The sequence below is a fragment of the Myodes glareolus genome, chromosome 4 (assembly GCF_982192425.1).
Source record: "Myodes glareolus chromosome 4, mMyoGla1.1, whole genome shotgun sequence".
Classification (NCBI taxonomy): domain Eukaryota; kingdom Metazoa; phylum Chordata; class Mammalia; order Rodentia; family Cricetidae; genus Myodes; species Myodes glareolus.
The window spans coordinates 84,345,300-84,362,356 of NC_142029.1; the positions used below are offsets into that span (position 1 = coordinate 84,345,300).

General features: G+C 44.5%; 1 protein-coding gene across 1 annotated transcript in view; it reads right to left on the reverse strand.

Moving 5' to 3' along the window:
- Etfa (electron transfer flavoprotein subunit alpha) overlaps positions 1–4,016 on the reverse strand; it is a 58,239-nt gene extending 54,223 nt beyond the window's left edge. Inside the window, exon 1 of the mRNA XM_048416902.3 lies at positions 3,861–4,016. Within this exon, the coding sequence (XP_048272859.1) occupies positions 3,861–3,899 (39 nt within the window). The 5' untranslated portion in view covers positions 3,900–4,016. The remainder of the gene's footprint in view (positions 1–3,860) is intronic.
- Between the last annotated feature and the right edge of the window lie 13,041 nt (positions 4,017–17,057).

Here is a 17,057-nt window from a genome sequence, read left to right on the forward strand (position 1 = left end):
ATGGGGAACTTACCCAGCCACATAACCTTTGACCCACAGTCTGTCCTGCCTATGGGATGCACTAGAGTAAGGGTGGCCTAGAGATTGACAGAGTGGCCAACAAATGACTGGACTAGCCTAAAATCCATGACAGAAGAGTAAGCCCACCCCTAGCACTGCCTATGCTATGAATGACCCAGAGACCTAGGATGGAACCAAACATGTCTTGAGGGGGAAATGTCAATGCAATGATGCCTAATGATATTCTGCTATATGCATAGATTGGTGCCTAGCCCTATTGTCATCCAGCAACTGATGGAAACAGATGCAGAGACCAACAGCCAAACATTAGGCAGAGCTCAGGGAATCCTGCAGAAGAGGGGGGAAAAAGGATTGTAGGAGCCAGAGGGATCAAGGAGACCACAAGAAAACCCAGAATCAACTAATCTGGGCTTACAGAGACTAAACTGACAACCAGGGAGCCTGCAGACCAGGCACTCTGCATATATGATACAGCTGTGTAGCTTGGTCCTGTTGTGGGATTCCTAACAGTGGGAACAGTGGTAGTCTCTGACTCTTTTACTAGCTTTTGGGACCCTTCTTCTCATACTGGGTCAACTTGCTCAGCCTTAATATAAGAGGAGGTGCTTAGTCTTAGTGCAATCTGATATGCTATGCTTTATTGATATCCATGGGATACTTGCCCTTTCCTGAATAGAAATGGAGAATGGATTGGGGTGGGGGTGGGGACATGGGGGGTAATGGGGAGGTACTGGAAGAAGAAGAGAGAGGGAAAACTGTGGCTAGGCTGTATAATAAGTAATAATAATAATATTAATAATTCATACTAATAATTCAGCAAGAACACCAACTGCAAATCTTTAACTATTTTGCTGAGTGTGCTCTCTATCTCTGTAACTTGGTACAAAGTTACTTTCACTAATGGGTGCTATAACATAGTAACTAGAATACCAATATTTAATAGGGACAGACAGGAGGATTACCATGAGTTTCAGGCCAGTCTAGTCTAGACAAGATCTTACCTTAAAAAGACAAAATAAACAAAACCACCTTTGTTAACAGATGACTGAGGATTCCCTCCAGAAGGACATTGCTTAGTGACACAAATCAGCCAAAACTAAAGTGGCTTTGACAGTACACGTCATTAGTAAAAACATGTATTTGGTTTTTTTTTTTTCAAAGAAACCACAGTTAGCTATAAAGGTTTTGTTTTTGTTTGCTTTTTAAATTTAAGAGTAGGAGCTGGAGAACACTTAGTGGTTAAGGTACTTGCCCAGCAGTATGAGAATAGAGTCTGAATATCAAAATCTCATGTTAAAAAGTGGGGGTGAATATATTGGTTGCCTGTAATCCCAGACATCAGGGCAACCTCGATAGCTAGTCTACTCAACTCCTGCAAGCTATACACACACACACACACACACACACACACACACACACACACACACCCCACATACAAAAACATACAAAAAACCAAGAGCAGAGAATTGAGATTAAACCATTCTGGTTTTATGGTATCATAAATTTATATAAACAGTAACCAGATTAAATTGGTTCCTACTTTATAAATACAGGAGGAACCTGAATATCAAAATTAGGGTGATAAGAATGATAGCCTATTAAATAAGGGTCCCTGGGTCTACACAGGCAAGAAGGGAAGGTTCTTCCTTAGCATAGAATGCTAAGTAATAAATGAAGGAATCATAGATTAGAAAAATCACCATTTTGTATCACAGTATTATTTCTCAATTAAAAATCAAGTGCTAAAAGTAGTAGGTGAAAGTGTGAGAAAGAGGAGCTCCACGTAGTTTCACTTTATGTTTGTAATTAGTTAAGAATTACATAGAGAACTGACATTGGAAAAACCTGGCAAACTACACACAACCTAAGTAACTAAGGTTAAGATCTTCACTAATGGGACAAGCTAGTGTTGTATGCCTTCTAGTACAATGAATTACTGAGAGCATAAATCACATCTGACATCCCTGACAAGAATACAGTATCTGAGTGTAGTCACGAGGGAAATGTCAGACAGCTATACTGGGTAAGAGTCTGCAAAACAGGAGGCCTGTGCTCTATACAAATGTCAATGGTATAAAAGCCAAACTGAGGAACTTTTCTAACAAAGACTAAACCAGCATGAAAACCAGAGGCTCTGGATACCTTGGGTGTGCTTTAAAGGACAGGACAGCTGGCAACATGTGGGTGTCTGGTAACACAGTGGCACTATAACACTGGTAAAGGGCATGATTTTGCCACCTATATTCTCCTTAGCAAAGAGAACCTCCTTAGGGATTTTTTTATTTGCCTGGTTTTGTTGTACTATGAGTCTAACAGAAGGCATGGGGGTCTACTCAGAGCGAATCCCTTAGCTTCATCCTTGTAAAATACCTAGGGAACCATTTAGAATTAAAGGGTATGTCCAAACAATGTGTATGTACAGTGAGAGATAAACCAAACTTGTCAACTGTTAAGAGCTGTTGAAATTCAAGGAAGTTCTGGGAATTTTTTTTAAAAACTATTCTGGTCCCTTTTTTGTAAACTTAAAATTATTTTAAAATTTAAAGATGTGTGTGTGTGTGTTGTGTGGGTCCATTTGAGTGTGTTCCCACCATTTGTTTGGGGCTTGCAATTCAAACCTTAAAAATATCTTTAATGACCTCGGAGACACTTTGACTTCTAATTTTAAAAATAGGCCAAGGTCACAATTCTTGGTCAATCACAACGAAGGTTTGGCAATGTTGTCTATGTACGAATACTGGCTATGTGAATTTCTTTTCCCCACCAGCACTACAAATTTACCAAATCCTAACCTCTGTTTATCACAATTACGCTGGGCATAAAACCTATCCACAAAATTGCCTTCCAAGTGCTGCACAGGTCTTCGAGTCAGGATCTAGTGCTTGGAATTTTCCCCCAAAACTTGTTTATTGGATCTCTAAGGAAAGGGAGTTTAAAAAATTTCGTGGGAGAAGATGAACTAGGAACCTGAAGGATGTGTTTTAATTTTTTTTTTTTTTTTTACTGGAAGCTGAAACGTTTTATGGAACAAGGCAAGGGCATCAAAAAAAAAAAATCTTTAAACTCCCAAGAAGCCCACAAATTGTGTTCCAGAGAGAAAAAAAAAATCCCAGTGGCGACTGGGGGAAAGGCACTAAGGTTAAATAAATAAATCAACGGGTAGAAAAGTTGCAAGGCGTCTGGATAACTTCTGGCACAAGGCGAACGATCTTGTTTCTCTAACAACCTAAACTGTGAACTGGGCGATCTACAGGTTCCCTAAGTTACTGACTTGGAACTGGTCGGCCTCCACCGGCTGTTTCCTCACAGCACTCAGTCAAAAAAGTGTTTTTTCTCGGTCAGCCCTCGGAAAACAGGTAGACTTTGTTACCACGAGGGAACAAACACCGAGAACTTCCCGCTACCCAGGGCTCCCTGGCTCCCGAGCCATCAGCAGGCAGCTTCTCCAGACTGACTGCCAGGCTGGGCCCCCCCGGCCGAGCAGGAATGGGCGTCCGCGCCGCCCCTCCCCCGTGCCCTTGGCAGTGGGCGTTCGGGGCAGCCGCCGGGAGCCCGGGTTTCGAACTCGTCCCAGAGAGGCTCCGCGGCGGCATCTGGCACCCTGTGCCACGAGGAGCCAGCAGCCCTGAAGTGCCCCGCAGGAGCCAGGGTCGTGGGAACCACGGTTTGGGGAGGGCGACCCGGAGAGGTCAAGGGCGGCGGCTGCAGAACTTTGACCTGAGCCTCAGACACCTCACGGCCTGTCTGCAGGACTGGTGGGAGCCCGTGACCTCCGCCTGACAGGGTCAGCAGGCTGCGGCTCGGAGGTCACCTGCTCGGCCCTTCCTGCCGGGACTCACCGCCCGCCGGAGCTGCCCAGGCGCCGCCGCTCGGAACATGGTCTCTGCTCTAGTCAGCCCAGCTGTACCCTCGGCCTCAGGGACCCGGAGCGCGCGAGAGCCGCCGCTGCAGCCGCCGGAGACTCGAACGCTCGCGAGACGCGAGAACGAGAGTGGACGGCCCAGGCCGGAATGCGGGCTCGCGCGTCCCGCTGGCTCATTGGGCGGTCACGCAGCCAATGAAGAAAGCGGAAAGTTAGAGGCGGGACTTGGGAGTAGGGCAAAGGTAAGGGTGTTGACGGACGCGCTGGCAGCGTCTGGTCTGTCACAGACCTGCAGTGGCGACTTTGTCTGGACTCACTGGTCAGCTGTCCGCGACTTTCCGTCCGTGAGGAAAACTCCCTCGCTCCATTCATTCTTTTCCTCGCTCATTTATCCACAGTATCAGCTCTGCACCTGTAATGTGCCAAGCACACAAATTCTCAGGGGAGGAGAATTTAAACGTGTATTAGGTGTCCTGCCCTGGAGACCTTACAGAACTCTGGGAAAATATGCAAAAAAAAGCCTATTATTAAATGATATAAACAAATTAATCGTCGCTACTAGCAGGGAAGGGGCCGTTGAGTTGGTGATGTTTGAGTTGGATTGAAGATCCCTGTCAGGCTTCTGTGAGCTGCAGGGAAAAGGAGGAAGAATGGCTGGAGGTGAGCCTCACCTGCAGGCTGGGGTCTGATTCGAGTGAGGGTGGTATAACTTGAGGTCCACCCTGATCTTCTCCCCACTTTCTCTTATCCTTGGGCAGCCCCACTTTCACCCCCTGGCATCAATGCCCGGGGCTATTAAAATCTCTCTCGCTCTTTGGATCTACCAATCTATCTGCCTTCTGGACTTCTCAAGATGTCCCCCAAAACTCAAGCCCTGCCTCACAGGGTGTATTTCATCCTTAAGAGCTAGCTCACGTAGTATTTCTTCACTAAGATCTTCCCCGTTTCCCTGCAATGAATCTTTATCTTCTTCACTTTCCTTGTGGGGTGTGTGTGTGTGTGTGTGTGTGTGTGTGTGTGTGTGTGTACCAGGTGAGAACCCGTCTTAAGACCACCCTTGCAGAGGACTGGGACTGTTCCCACCCTGTGAAGCTGGCCTCTTGAGGAACTGTGATCAGTTTCTCCTTGCAACGCAACTGGGCTCAAATCTAACTAAGTACAATTGAAAGAAGAAGGAAAAAAGCCGTACTTTAAGTTTAAAAAAAAAGATATTTTTATTGAAAAAAATTTTAATTGAGACACGAGCTACCTCCCTCCTGCCTCCATGACAAGGCAAAACACTAAAAAGGAGAGAATCTTCCCCCCCTCCCCATGGGATGGCTTTGGCACATCCCAGGCTCCAGTGAATCAGCAGCAGCCGTGCCCAGCAGAGGCACAATGCCCATGGGACAGGATGGTTCCGGGCTGAGCAGAGGCAGTGCAAAGGAAGACAGAGAAAATGGCCCTCCTCTGTAACAAATAACCAGACTCACTCTGAAGACAGAAGAAGGTCCTCGAGGAACTTCAGGAGGGAGGGTCCAGATAAATATGTTTCTACATTTACATGAATGTCAAGTACCAGAGACATGTGTATGTGAAAGATTGATATGAGGACCTTGCTCCCTATCAGTGCTGGGAAACTTGTCTTTCCCTCTCTATTATGAGATGCCTTGGAGGCAGGAGGCATAGTTCCTGTTAGCTGGCTTGTATGTGGCTGCTTACTATTTATAGAAATAACTATACAAAGAACAAAGGAAAGAAGAGAGTGAAAGAAGGGAGGAGAGAAGAGTTACTTTCAGTCAGTCCTTGAAGACTTGACTACTCGTTTAGGCACAGCCCCTAACAGGATTCCTGGTAGAAAACAAAGATTAGTGGGACAGTCTGACTGAGAACCACCCTTGGCGCTCATTGTCTCCTCGCTCTGCAGCACCTCCACTGCGCCTGTGCTAACTGGGTGCCTCATATGCTGACGACCAGAGTCCCTGACCACCAGGCCTTTCTCAAGCTGGGGGTTACTGTAATGTATTCAATGCCTCTTAGATCGCTATTGAGCAAGATGGCGGCCTTCCTTCCTGACTTCTGGGTCCTGCACGAAAGTCCCCAGAGTTCCCAGATGACAGCTGTAGCTCAGTAGAACTTGTCAGGCCCAAAGGAAACTCAGGACAAGTGGCTAACTGTGGTGCCTGTTAGCACACTAGAGTGTCTGCTGGCCTCTAGGCTCACTCAGCACCTATGGCTCCCCTCAGCTCTTCTCCCTCTTCACCTCCCCCACTAAACTGCTCCAGCTCCTGGGCTTCCCTTCCCCCATTGTCTCTTTCCTATAGAGCCCTACCATTTTGGCCATGAGCCCTCTTGGCACTCTTCTTGGTTCTCTTTGTCCCGCCTCTCTCTTGACCCCCACCCCATGGCGCAGTTCGGTCTGCTGGCCATGTTTAGTCTCTCACTTTCTCTCCCTGCTCTGTACTCTTCCAGATGCCTCAGGCTGTGCTCTCATATCTACAATAAAAACCTTCCCCTCAACCATGTCTCCGAGCAGTCATGTCCTCGCTTTCTACATCTGGTGCCAAAAATGGCAGGGTTATATAGGAATGACGAAATGACACGCTGGGGGAAGGGAAGTCTAGGAGCTGGAGCAGTTTAGTGGGGGAGGGGGAGAGGGAGAAGAGCTGAGGGGAGCCATAGGTGCTGAGTGAGCCTGGAGGCCAGCAGACACTCTAGTGTGCTAACAGGCACCACAGTTAGCCACTTGTCCTCACTTTCCTTTAATCTGACAGGATTTTTGTTGTTGTTGTTTGTTTGTTTTCATTTGTTTGTTTTTCGAGACAGGGTTTCTCTGTGTATCCCTGGCTGGTGTGGGACAATGGTCTGTATTCTGTCAATTATATTTTAAATAAACGTTGATTGACCAGTAACTAAGCAGGAAATAGAGGTGGGACAACCAGACAGGAAGTAGAGGCAGGTCAATGAGAACAGGTAATTCTGGGAAGAAGGAAAACCTAGTCTGCAGTCCTGATCCAGTCACAGAAGAAGCAAGATGTGACTGCCTCAACGAGAAAGTTGAGGCTAATATATGAGGCTAATATAGACAAGAATAATGGGCTAATATGAGTTATAAAGTTAATAAGAAGTCTGAGCTAATGGGCCGATCAGTTTATAACTAATGTAGACCTCTGTGTGATTTCTTTGGGACTTAGAAATTGAGGGAACTGGGCAGGACAGAAAACCCCAGTCAACACCTGGCCATCCTGGAACTCTCTCTGTAGACCAGGTTGACATAAGACTCAGAGATCTGCTTGCCTCTGCCCCCTGATTCAAGAGATACTTGACACTCTGAAAGATGTACCCCAGTCCTTGTAAGGTCCTGCCTACAAGCTCTGCTTTAAGTGAGCCCTCAGCACTTCGATCTGCTTATCTATCAAAATAGCAGCATCTGGATTACAGAATGTGTTTGGGGATACAGTGATCCTTGATTCATTTCTGTGGGACCCTGCAGAAATTTACAACAATTTTCTGGTCCCACTTTACACTCTCATTCCGTTTCGACCACCCGCCCAAGGGATAGTGCTGCCTCATTCAGGGTGGGTCTTCACCCTTCAGTTAGACCTCTCTGGAAACTCCCTCACAGAACTGCCCTGAGGTCCAGCTCCTCGGTGATTCTAAATCCAGTTACGTTGCCAAGAAAGATTGAGCATGACAAGTCGCTACCTGAGTCTTTGTAAGTGGGGCCCATGCTGTTATGTTCCTGCTGCCCCTCTCTCTGTCACTGTGATTTGACATTACCCAGCCTGTGCTGGCCCTAAGAGCACATATGTACCAGAGCATGTGTCCTTAGTGCCAGCACAGGATGGTTAATGACAAAGGCTGGCTGAGTGAGGTAGTCTAGGCATTGTTGTCTTGATGACCTGATTCTTCTGCTAAGATGGATTCTCCCATAGGCTCGTCTTCATGCCTCTGTCCAAACCTTCTTGTCCATGGCCTTCCAGTCCTCTAGCCTCTGCCCCTCCAGGATGGTCAAACATACATTTCTGAAGTTCTAGCTCTTAAAGCATCTCCCTTCACTACTGTCTTTCAAAACTGTGTCCTAGTATGGCTGTAGCGTACCTGCTGTCTATGTTCAGTCTACATTCACATACTGAAAGACTCCACCTAAGCCACATAAGGATTTCTCCTCCTCTCGCTAGGAAGTTTTAAAGGGTTCTTCCTATAACTATAGTGTTTCCTGGGGCTGGTATAGCAGTGATCATGGGGACTAAGCCACCAGCTTTACCCATTGCTGTGCCTTCTGCTTCTACTTGTACTCATTCGTAAATATACCAGTTCCTCCCTAGAATGGGTTGCTTCAACCTACCTGATACTATGATTTACTGGCCTTTATAGATCCCACCTAATGATAGTTAACGCCCGACATTTGGTCACTTGATGCCCTACAATTAAGCCTAGTATTACACCAGAAGTTTTTTTGTTGTTATTTAATGATGTTTTTTGTTTTATGTTTTAAGGCATATAAATCTCTACTTCAGATGTTGTGGTTTGGCACATGCCACAGGGGGTTGGGTGATGACACTCCAGAGAGTTTGCCATAAAATCTTGATGGAAACATGAACGGCCAAGTAGCAGGATTGTCTGTACTGCAGCCTAGATCCCCTGCGCTGAGCTCACTCACATCTGTCAACCTTCTGTGCCACCTCGTACGTAAGTTGGAACAGTATTTTCAGGGGTAGAACAGACTGTATTTAGAGCCCAGAGAGAGTTATCAGGCGCAGGGTTCCTTCTTCATTTTGGGAAGTACAAGGTGTAATATTTGTCTTTTCTTTTGGATAGGATAGCCTAGCATGCCCCTGTCTTTGGACCCCTAAGTATCTTACGGTGTAGTGAGTCCCTGAATCTTTAGAGCAGTGGTTCGCAACCTTTGGGTCATGACCGTTTCATAGGATCTCATATTAGATATCCTGCATATCAGATATTTACATTATGATCCATAGCTAGTAAAATGACCATTATGAAATAGTAATGAAATAATTTTATGGCTGGGGTCACCCCGACATGAGGAACTGAGTTAAAGTGTTCCAACATTAGGAAGGTTGAGAACTGCTGCTTTACAGAGTTTGCACACACACACACACACACACACACACACACACACACACACACACTGAAGGATCTGTGTCAGATGAATGTCTCTAATGTGCTTTCCACTTTTTGTCCATCTGGCTGAATTAGAATGATGTCATGAACGTGGTAGTTCAACTTTCTGCAATATGTCCAGATGGTCTAGGTCTCTTCAGGCTGTTATGACAGATGCTAAAAGTTAGCATAGCCCTGGGGCAAAACTGTAATATAGTGTTGCTTATTGTACTTGGATGCATACCGCTTTAAAATCTGCTTTTCTCACGGGGCTAGAACACACTTGCCAAATCAGTGACCACTAAAATGGATTTGATACTATGTTCATCTCCTCTGGTAAAGATTCCAGCATAGGTGTGGTGACTGCTGAATGGGTTTGGCTACTCTGCTATCAATCATTATCCTCCAGGTTCAGTTTGGTTTCTTAAGGGATAACACTGGTGATCGAAATGTGAACTGAGCCTTAAAGGTTACATTCTGATGGTTGTTTTATGGTGTATTGTCAAGGAGATTTTTTTGTTTTATGTAGATCTTGATTGACTTTTAACAGTCCCTAGTCTCCTATAACATTTTTATAGAACAGCATAACTACGTCTCTGTAAAAGCAGCGAGTGGGCCACTTTCTGCTGCCTGACTTGCAGCTAGCTTTACCCGAAAGCTAGAAAAAAGCTAGAAAGAAACTGTATTCTTTTAAACACTACCTGGCCCATTAGTTCTAACCTCTTATTTGCTAACTCTTGCATATTCTTTTAACCCCTTTCTAAGAATCTGTATCGCCACTTGACTGTGGCTTACCGGCATGAGTTTAACCAGCGTCCATCTCAGAGAAGAGAGCCATGGCGTCCACCTGACTCTGCTTTCTTTCTCCCAGTCTTCAGTTCTGTCTACTCCACCCACCTAAGGGCTGGCCTATCAAAAGACCAAGGCAGCTTCTTTATTTAACCAATGAAAGTAACACATAGACAGAAGGCCCACCTACTTCACCTCTCAAGCTATTTTATTTGTAGTTACTATTCTCTCCCCCAAATATCTCGAAATATCAAGCATGTTACATACCAGAAGCACACAACTCCAATTATTCAACACTAGTATAACCTCTAGCAGGTGAACTACCATCGTATGCTAAAGGTATCTGTGTTCTGATTACCAGCTGTGGTGGGGTCCTCAATGCTATTGCACCAAAAAAATACATCTGAAGCCCCATCTTATATTGCTTGCTTTTTCTGACAGTTTTGTACTCGGGTTTTTCTAGGAAGCAGGCTCTGAAAAAAAAAGGCTAACGTGCATATCAAGCTATGCTCTAGGATCCATTTGAGTGTTAGGGATGTAATAGAAGCTGAATTGGGCAGAGGGAGAAGCTGGGATAGTTAGTAAGCTAAACAATAATCCAGTAGAACATGAGTTTACCCTGTTGTTGAACTAGATAGCAAGACATTGTATATCCATGCTGAAAGACATGTGTACATTGCAGAGCAAGCACTTACTACAATAGTTTTCATAGACCATCAGAAGAACTAGAAAATGGCCATGGACTAGAGAGATGGCTCAGTGGTTAGGAGCAGGCACTGCTCTTTCAAAGGACCCGAGTTTGATTCTAAGCACCCAAGTCAGTAGTTCACAGCTGCCTGTAATGCCAGTTTCAGGGGGAATCTGATACCTCTGTGGGCACCTGCACTGATGTGCACACACCCCACAAATACATGCATATAATTAAAAATAATAAAAATCCATTAAAAATATGTTTAAGGACAGAAATCACATGATCATTTCAACAGATGCAGGAAAGCTCTTTGACAAAGTTCAGCATCCCTTCATAGTAAAGTTCTGGAAGAAATGAATAAAGGGAAACAGAGGCAACATAACAAAGGCTGTATGTGACACACCTATAGTCAGCATTATTACATGGGGAAATGGAAGGACTTCCTTTAAAATAAGGAACAGGACATGAATGACTGCTCTCGTTGCTCTTATTCAATTTAGTGTTCACTGTTTTCAATGCATCAATAAGACAAGACAAATTCTCAAATTTGATAAACACCTTTGGCAACGTGGTAAGGCACAAAAGCCAAGTTATAAAAAAAACAGTAGTTTTCTATATATCATTAATAAATTTTCACAAAAAAACCCAATTCACAATAGCCTTCACATATGTAGAAATAAGCCTAACAAGAGTTACAGAACTTCTCAATGAAACCTTTCGGGCACCAGAGAACCAAGACACTAGAAGATGCACAGACTGAGGTACTCTGAATGTGGCTGCTACTGAAAGTACCAAGCAGATTCAATGCATTCTCCATCCAAATCCAAGTGACATCTCTACAGAATTAGCGAACCAGAATTCAAATAGGAGCATGAAAGGCCCTAAAGAGTAAAACCAACTGTAAGCAGAAAAAAAAAAAACAACAAAAAACCAAAAAAAAACCACGCTGGGTGTATCATGATGCCTGGTCTCAAGCCAACTGTGAGCCAGAGTGGCCATGAACCACAGTAATGGTTCAAAAACAGATATGCCGGCCAATGCAGTGGAATAGAGGCCTAAAATAAACCCACACAACTACAACTATAAGGCTGTCAAAAACGTACATCCAACAACCTCTTCAACAAGTAATACTGGGGAAACTGGATAGCCATGTGTACGAGAATGAAACAAGATCTTTAGCTCCCTCTTTCTCAAAAACAAAAATCAATTCAGAGGCTTCAATGTAAGTTCTGAAGTGTTGAAACTTCCGGAGAGCACAGATAAGACACCTGAAGATGTAGGCTTAGTCAACAGCTTCCGGAAAAGGACTCCAGGAGCACAGGACACAATCCCAAGACTCGACAAATGGAGAGAGACGAAATCAAAAAGCCTGTGCACAGCAAAGGAACGATCAGGACAGCTCATGGCATGGGAAAGAACTGGGGCTTGTGTTTGACTAAGTAACAGAGATCTTGATTCACAGCCTCACAGCCCTGGTTCAGCCCCCAGTGCCGCAATAACAAAGCCCAGCAACAAGCAAGCAAACCAAAACAATGCGAAAAGATCTTTGGCTACTAGCTGTACATAAAGCTAGACCAGGAATTAATATTTAGAATAGATGTGAACCATAAAAATTAGACAACAAACAAAAAGGCTACAGTAAATGGACTAATGAATGGATAGACTATTCTCCAAAGAAATACAAGCAGCATCCTTAGCCATTATGAAAATACAAATTAAAAACATCCTGGATCAGGTGGTGGTGGCCCACACCTTTAATCCCAGTACTTGGGAGGTAGAGGCAGGAGGATCTCAGTGAGTTTGAGGCCAGCCTGGTCTACAGCATGAGCTCCAGGACAGCTAAGGATACACAGAGAAACCCTGTCTCAGAAAAACAAAAGCTAACAAAAAAAATGCTTTGGGGTTCTATCTCACCTCAATCAGAATGGGCATTACAAAGGAAACAAAGGACAATAAATACTGTAGGGAAAGAGGAGTCGCAATTCACTGCTGGTGAGAATGTATACTGGTGCAGCCACTATGGAAATCAATATGAGATTGCTTCAAAACTAAAAATGTAACTATAATATGACCTAGCTATTCCACTCTTCCATACCAACTCGAAGGACGCTACGTCAGCATGCCACAGAGATACTCATGCTTATTGCTCCCCTAGTCACAATACCCAGGAATGGAATCAGCATAGACGTCCATCAGCAAACGGATAAAGAAAAAGTGGCACATATACACAACTGAATTTTATTCAGCTGTAATGAAAAATGAAATCATGATGTTTGAAGAAGAATGTGTGGAACTGGAAGTCATTACATTAAGGAAAATAAACCAAACTCAGACCAGTACAGCATTTTCTGTCATGTATAAAACCTATATTTAAACATATGGGCAGGGGAGGACTGGCAAAATCATGAGAAGGCAAAATCTTAAGGAACTGGGGGGTGGCAGCATTATTCTTAATAGTCAACAAGGGAAAACAATCCAATGTTCTTCAACTGACAAATAGACAGAGTGAGATATAGCCATAAAATAAATAATATGTGGTGAAGTACTGGTACCTGGAGCAACACGGATGAAAACGTTGTGCTAACAGTATGGTTCGCTTCAGCAGTCAACTTGATGTAAACCTAGAGTCATCTGGGAAGAGGGACTCTCAGTGGGAAGAATTCCCTCCATCGGATTGGCCTGTGGCGTGTTAGTGGAGCATTTTCCCAATTGCTAACTGACCTGGGGTGGTCCAGCCCACCGTGGGCTGTGCCATCCATCCCTAGGCAGATGGTCCTAGACTGTATAAGAAAGCTAGCAGAGGGGATGGAAGGATGGCTCAGAGGTTAAGATGGTTGGCCACTCTTCCAGAATACCCAGGTTCATTTCCCAGCACCACATGGTGGCTTACAACCACATATAACTCCTGTTCCAGGGGCTCTGGCACGCTCATGTACAGGGAGTGCAGACATACGTGCAGGCAAAGCATCCTTATGTTACAGTCACTACTGTCTCTCATCCATACATTACACTCCACTCCTGTCTATCTGGATGAGTCTGGTTAGTTACAATTCACTCCTATGGCGCTCCAGAATGTCTGGATAAGATGAAGGCTCAGAGGTTTGTCTAGAAGCTCTGTTTGCACAGCACATCCAATTTACTGTTTTTAACTAAGTGTTCAGAAGCTCATGACGACTCCATGGTCCTGCTTCTTTCAATTTGCTGTGGCCTAGAGAGAAATAGATATGGATTCCTTCTATTTTCGTGCTCATGTGTGTTCTCAACAAGCAGTTACTTTGCTTTTCTAAAGACAGGGCATGAGAGTGGACTTACCTTCTGGTGACTTCTGCCAACAGGACTCCTTTATTTGATCTGAAAATACGCACAAGTGCTTTTGGCTGTGCCACATGCAGACGCTCGACTCGGCTCTACTCTCCCCCGTGTGCTGTCATCTCTCCATTTGAAAAGCATGACCGTGAAACTGAGTCTTTATAGGTTATGCAAACAGCTCCCCTTGGTGTACTTTTAATAATTGCGAGTCTTATTATTACCAGATGTTGAAATCCCAAATGGTAACAGAGCGACAGACTTAAAGCTGAGGTTATTTGAGTGAGAGAAATGTAATGACTCTGTTCTCTCAGAGATAACAGGTGCCTGACCCGGGTGTGCATCCAGTGTTTTCTGGGTTCAGCTGAGGTGTCCACACAGGTTTCTCAGTCTCATTGGCGTTCTATTCCGAATAGTAAATGGTAGGAGGTGGAGGCCCACACCTTCTGTGCAGGCTGTGGGTGAAAATGTGTGTGCTGGTATGTTGTGTTACTTGCTGGATTGCCCGACCAAAAAGAAGAAAACTGTGCTCGAGATTTTAGAGGTCATAGTGCATAGCCTGTTGACTCCTTTGTTTTGGGGTTGTGGTGTGGCACAGAGATGGTCTCCTCATGGTGTCTGGGAAGCAGAGGAGGGGAGACACAAAGGGGTTAGAGCCTGATATGCCCTTTAAAAGGCCTCTCCCAGTGACTTACTTCCTCCAGTTGCCTTCGCCTCTAATTAATGAACCTATTGATGACGGTAGCACCTCTCAGAAGCTCCATTGACTGGGTCTAAGATTTTAGGACTTGAACCTTTGGGAGGTTACCTCATATCTAACTGACAGTGTTACCTATTGCTGCTTAACAAACAGCTCCACCTCCCCATTCAGTGGCACCAAACACCACCGGTTATCCGGTGTTTGAAGGTGTGCTGTCCTGGAGTGGCTTAACTGGCGGCTGTGGTCCAGTATCTCCTATCAAGCTGTATTCATGTAGTAACCAGGGATGCAGTCTCTAGAGCTCAAAGTGGGTGGAGAACAGCTTCCAGCTCACTGCACTGCTGTTGACTGGAGGCTTAACGTCCTTATCACATGGTGCTTCCTGACCTCCCCTCCTTGTCTTTTCTAACCTAAATTTAGGATTATATGCCATTATAATTCCTAAATTCTACTAGTGGCTTTAATCAGCACTGGAACAATCTAGAGAGCAAGAGGCTGGGACCCCTGGGCACCATCTTGGAAGTGACTCCCACCAGTGTATAAAGAAAGACACCCAGACACCGTCAACAGCCGCCTATTGAGTGTTCACCGCGTACTTAGACCCTTGTTGTCTTAGTTAATTTTGTTGTTGTTGTGATAAACACCATGACAAAAGCAACCTAGGGGAACCAATTCCTGGTTAAAGTCCATCATTGCTGGGAAGTTGAGGCAGCAAGGATTTGAAGCAGCCAATTATATTATATCCACAGTCAAGAGCAAGGAATGGATGAATGCATAGATGCTTATGTATTTATTCTTACACAGTTCAAAACCCCTTGTGTAAGGAATGATACCACCCACAATGGGTGGGTCTTCTCACTTCAATTAATGTAAGCAAGACAGTTACCTACAGACGCCCTGAGACCAGCCTGATGTAGACAATCCCTCGCTTAGACTCTTCCCAGGTGATGCTAGATGTATCAATTTGACAATTAAAGCTAACCCTCAGCTAGGCTTAGGAACACAGACATAGTACTTGCTCTCAAGAGCTTATGTTCTAGAGAGCTATGGGGAATGTTCCAGAAATAGACATCTTCTCCCCATGAGAAAGAGAAAAAGGCACTCCCTTAAAAGGCATCGTTGGTAATTAAAGTATTACCATGATCCAAGTGCTTGACAGAGTAGTGAATCTACCTTTGCCCACCGTGTGGTAATCACAAGTCAGAGGACTGCAATTTTCAGTTTATAAGCTGAAATTTCCAGTAAAGACCCCAGTGGGACTGATGACAGACAATAATCAGAGGAAAAGACACGCTAGGCAGATAGTGCCAAGCTGGACAAGTCTACCGTGGCTTATTTTTCAAAACTGATCTTTTAAGTTCTGTTTTAATATAGTTGTACATCAATAAGAAGTGTGTGTGTGTATGTGTGTGTGTGTGTGGTATGCTTGTATATGTGCCTGTGTAAATGTGAGCACATGTATAAAGAAACCAGATGTGGATGTTGTCCTCAATCTCCACCTTACTTTTTAAAGATACTGGCGTTTTGGTCAGGAGAGTCCAAGAGACTCCCACACAATACAGGTTATTGCTATAGTCATTGGTTGCTCTCCAGAAAATAATAAGATCGTTCTGCTGAAGACTGCACACGTTTTGAATACAGGACTTGGAGAAATCGTTTGGCTCTGAAATGGAAGCTTTCTTCCTAAGGAAGAACCTGAAGTACCTGAAGGAGCGATGCAAGCTGACAAGGGAGAAAACCGACTACAGAGAATCAGGGCAATGCCCATGAACCACAACAATGATTAGAAAGGCAGGATGACCCTAAAGGTGCGATAGTGGTACTTACATCCTGGCATAACCAGCCGCCACCTAATTGGACTTAAGTCCCGCTCAGTCAGAGGTAATTCATGCCTGGTACTGTCAACCTAGCCAACCAAACTGGACGAGAATCTGCTACTGCCACCTTCTTAAATCACAATTTCTACTACACTCTACACGCTTATCCTTACATTCACAGATATGTGTAGCTCTCGATCCTCAGCAAAGACGCTGTTTTTTGTTTTTGCTTTTTTTTTTTGCCATTACAGAAAGTCACAACTGGTCAAAATGCAGAGAACTGACTTTGGGGTGCACATCTTCCAATGAACACATCTACAGCACAATCCTTGTAAGTTAGTGCCTCGGAACACTGAAGAAGAAGGGGTGGGGAGATTGTAAGAGCCAGCTAGGGCTTCTCCTGGGAGAGAGCATCTTCTTAAAAAATAAAAATATGAAAGAGAGGGCCCTCCTCACATTAATTATTGATCAAGAACATGTCCTATAGGCTTGCTTATAGGCCAGTCTTAGGGAGGCATTTTCTCAATTAAGATAGCCTCTTCCTAGATATGTCTAGGTTTGAGTCAAGTTAAAAAAAAATCAACCAGCACAGTCAAGGAGTCACCTCGTCCTCCTCTTCCTCACAATTGTTCACACAGACATGGCCCCGTCCATGCTGGCCATTCACATGGACGAGACATTTAACCCTCAGAAGAAACCCAGGGTGGGTACTATTGTGTTCTCTTCTCTTCATCAAGACACAAGTGGTTAAGAAACACCATTTCACAG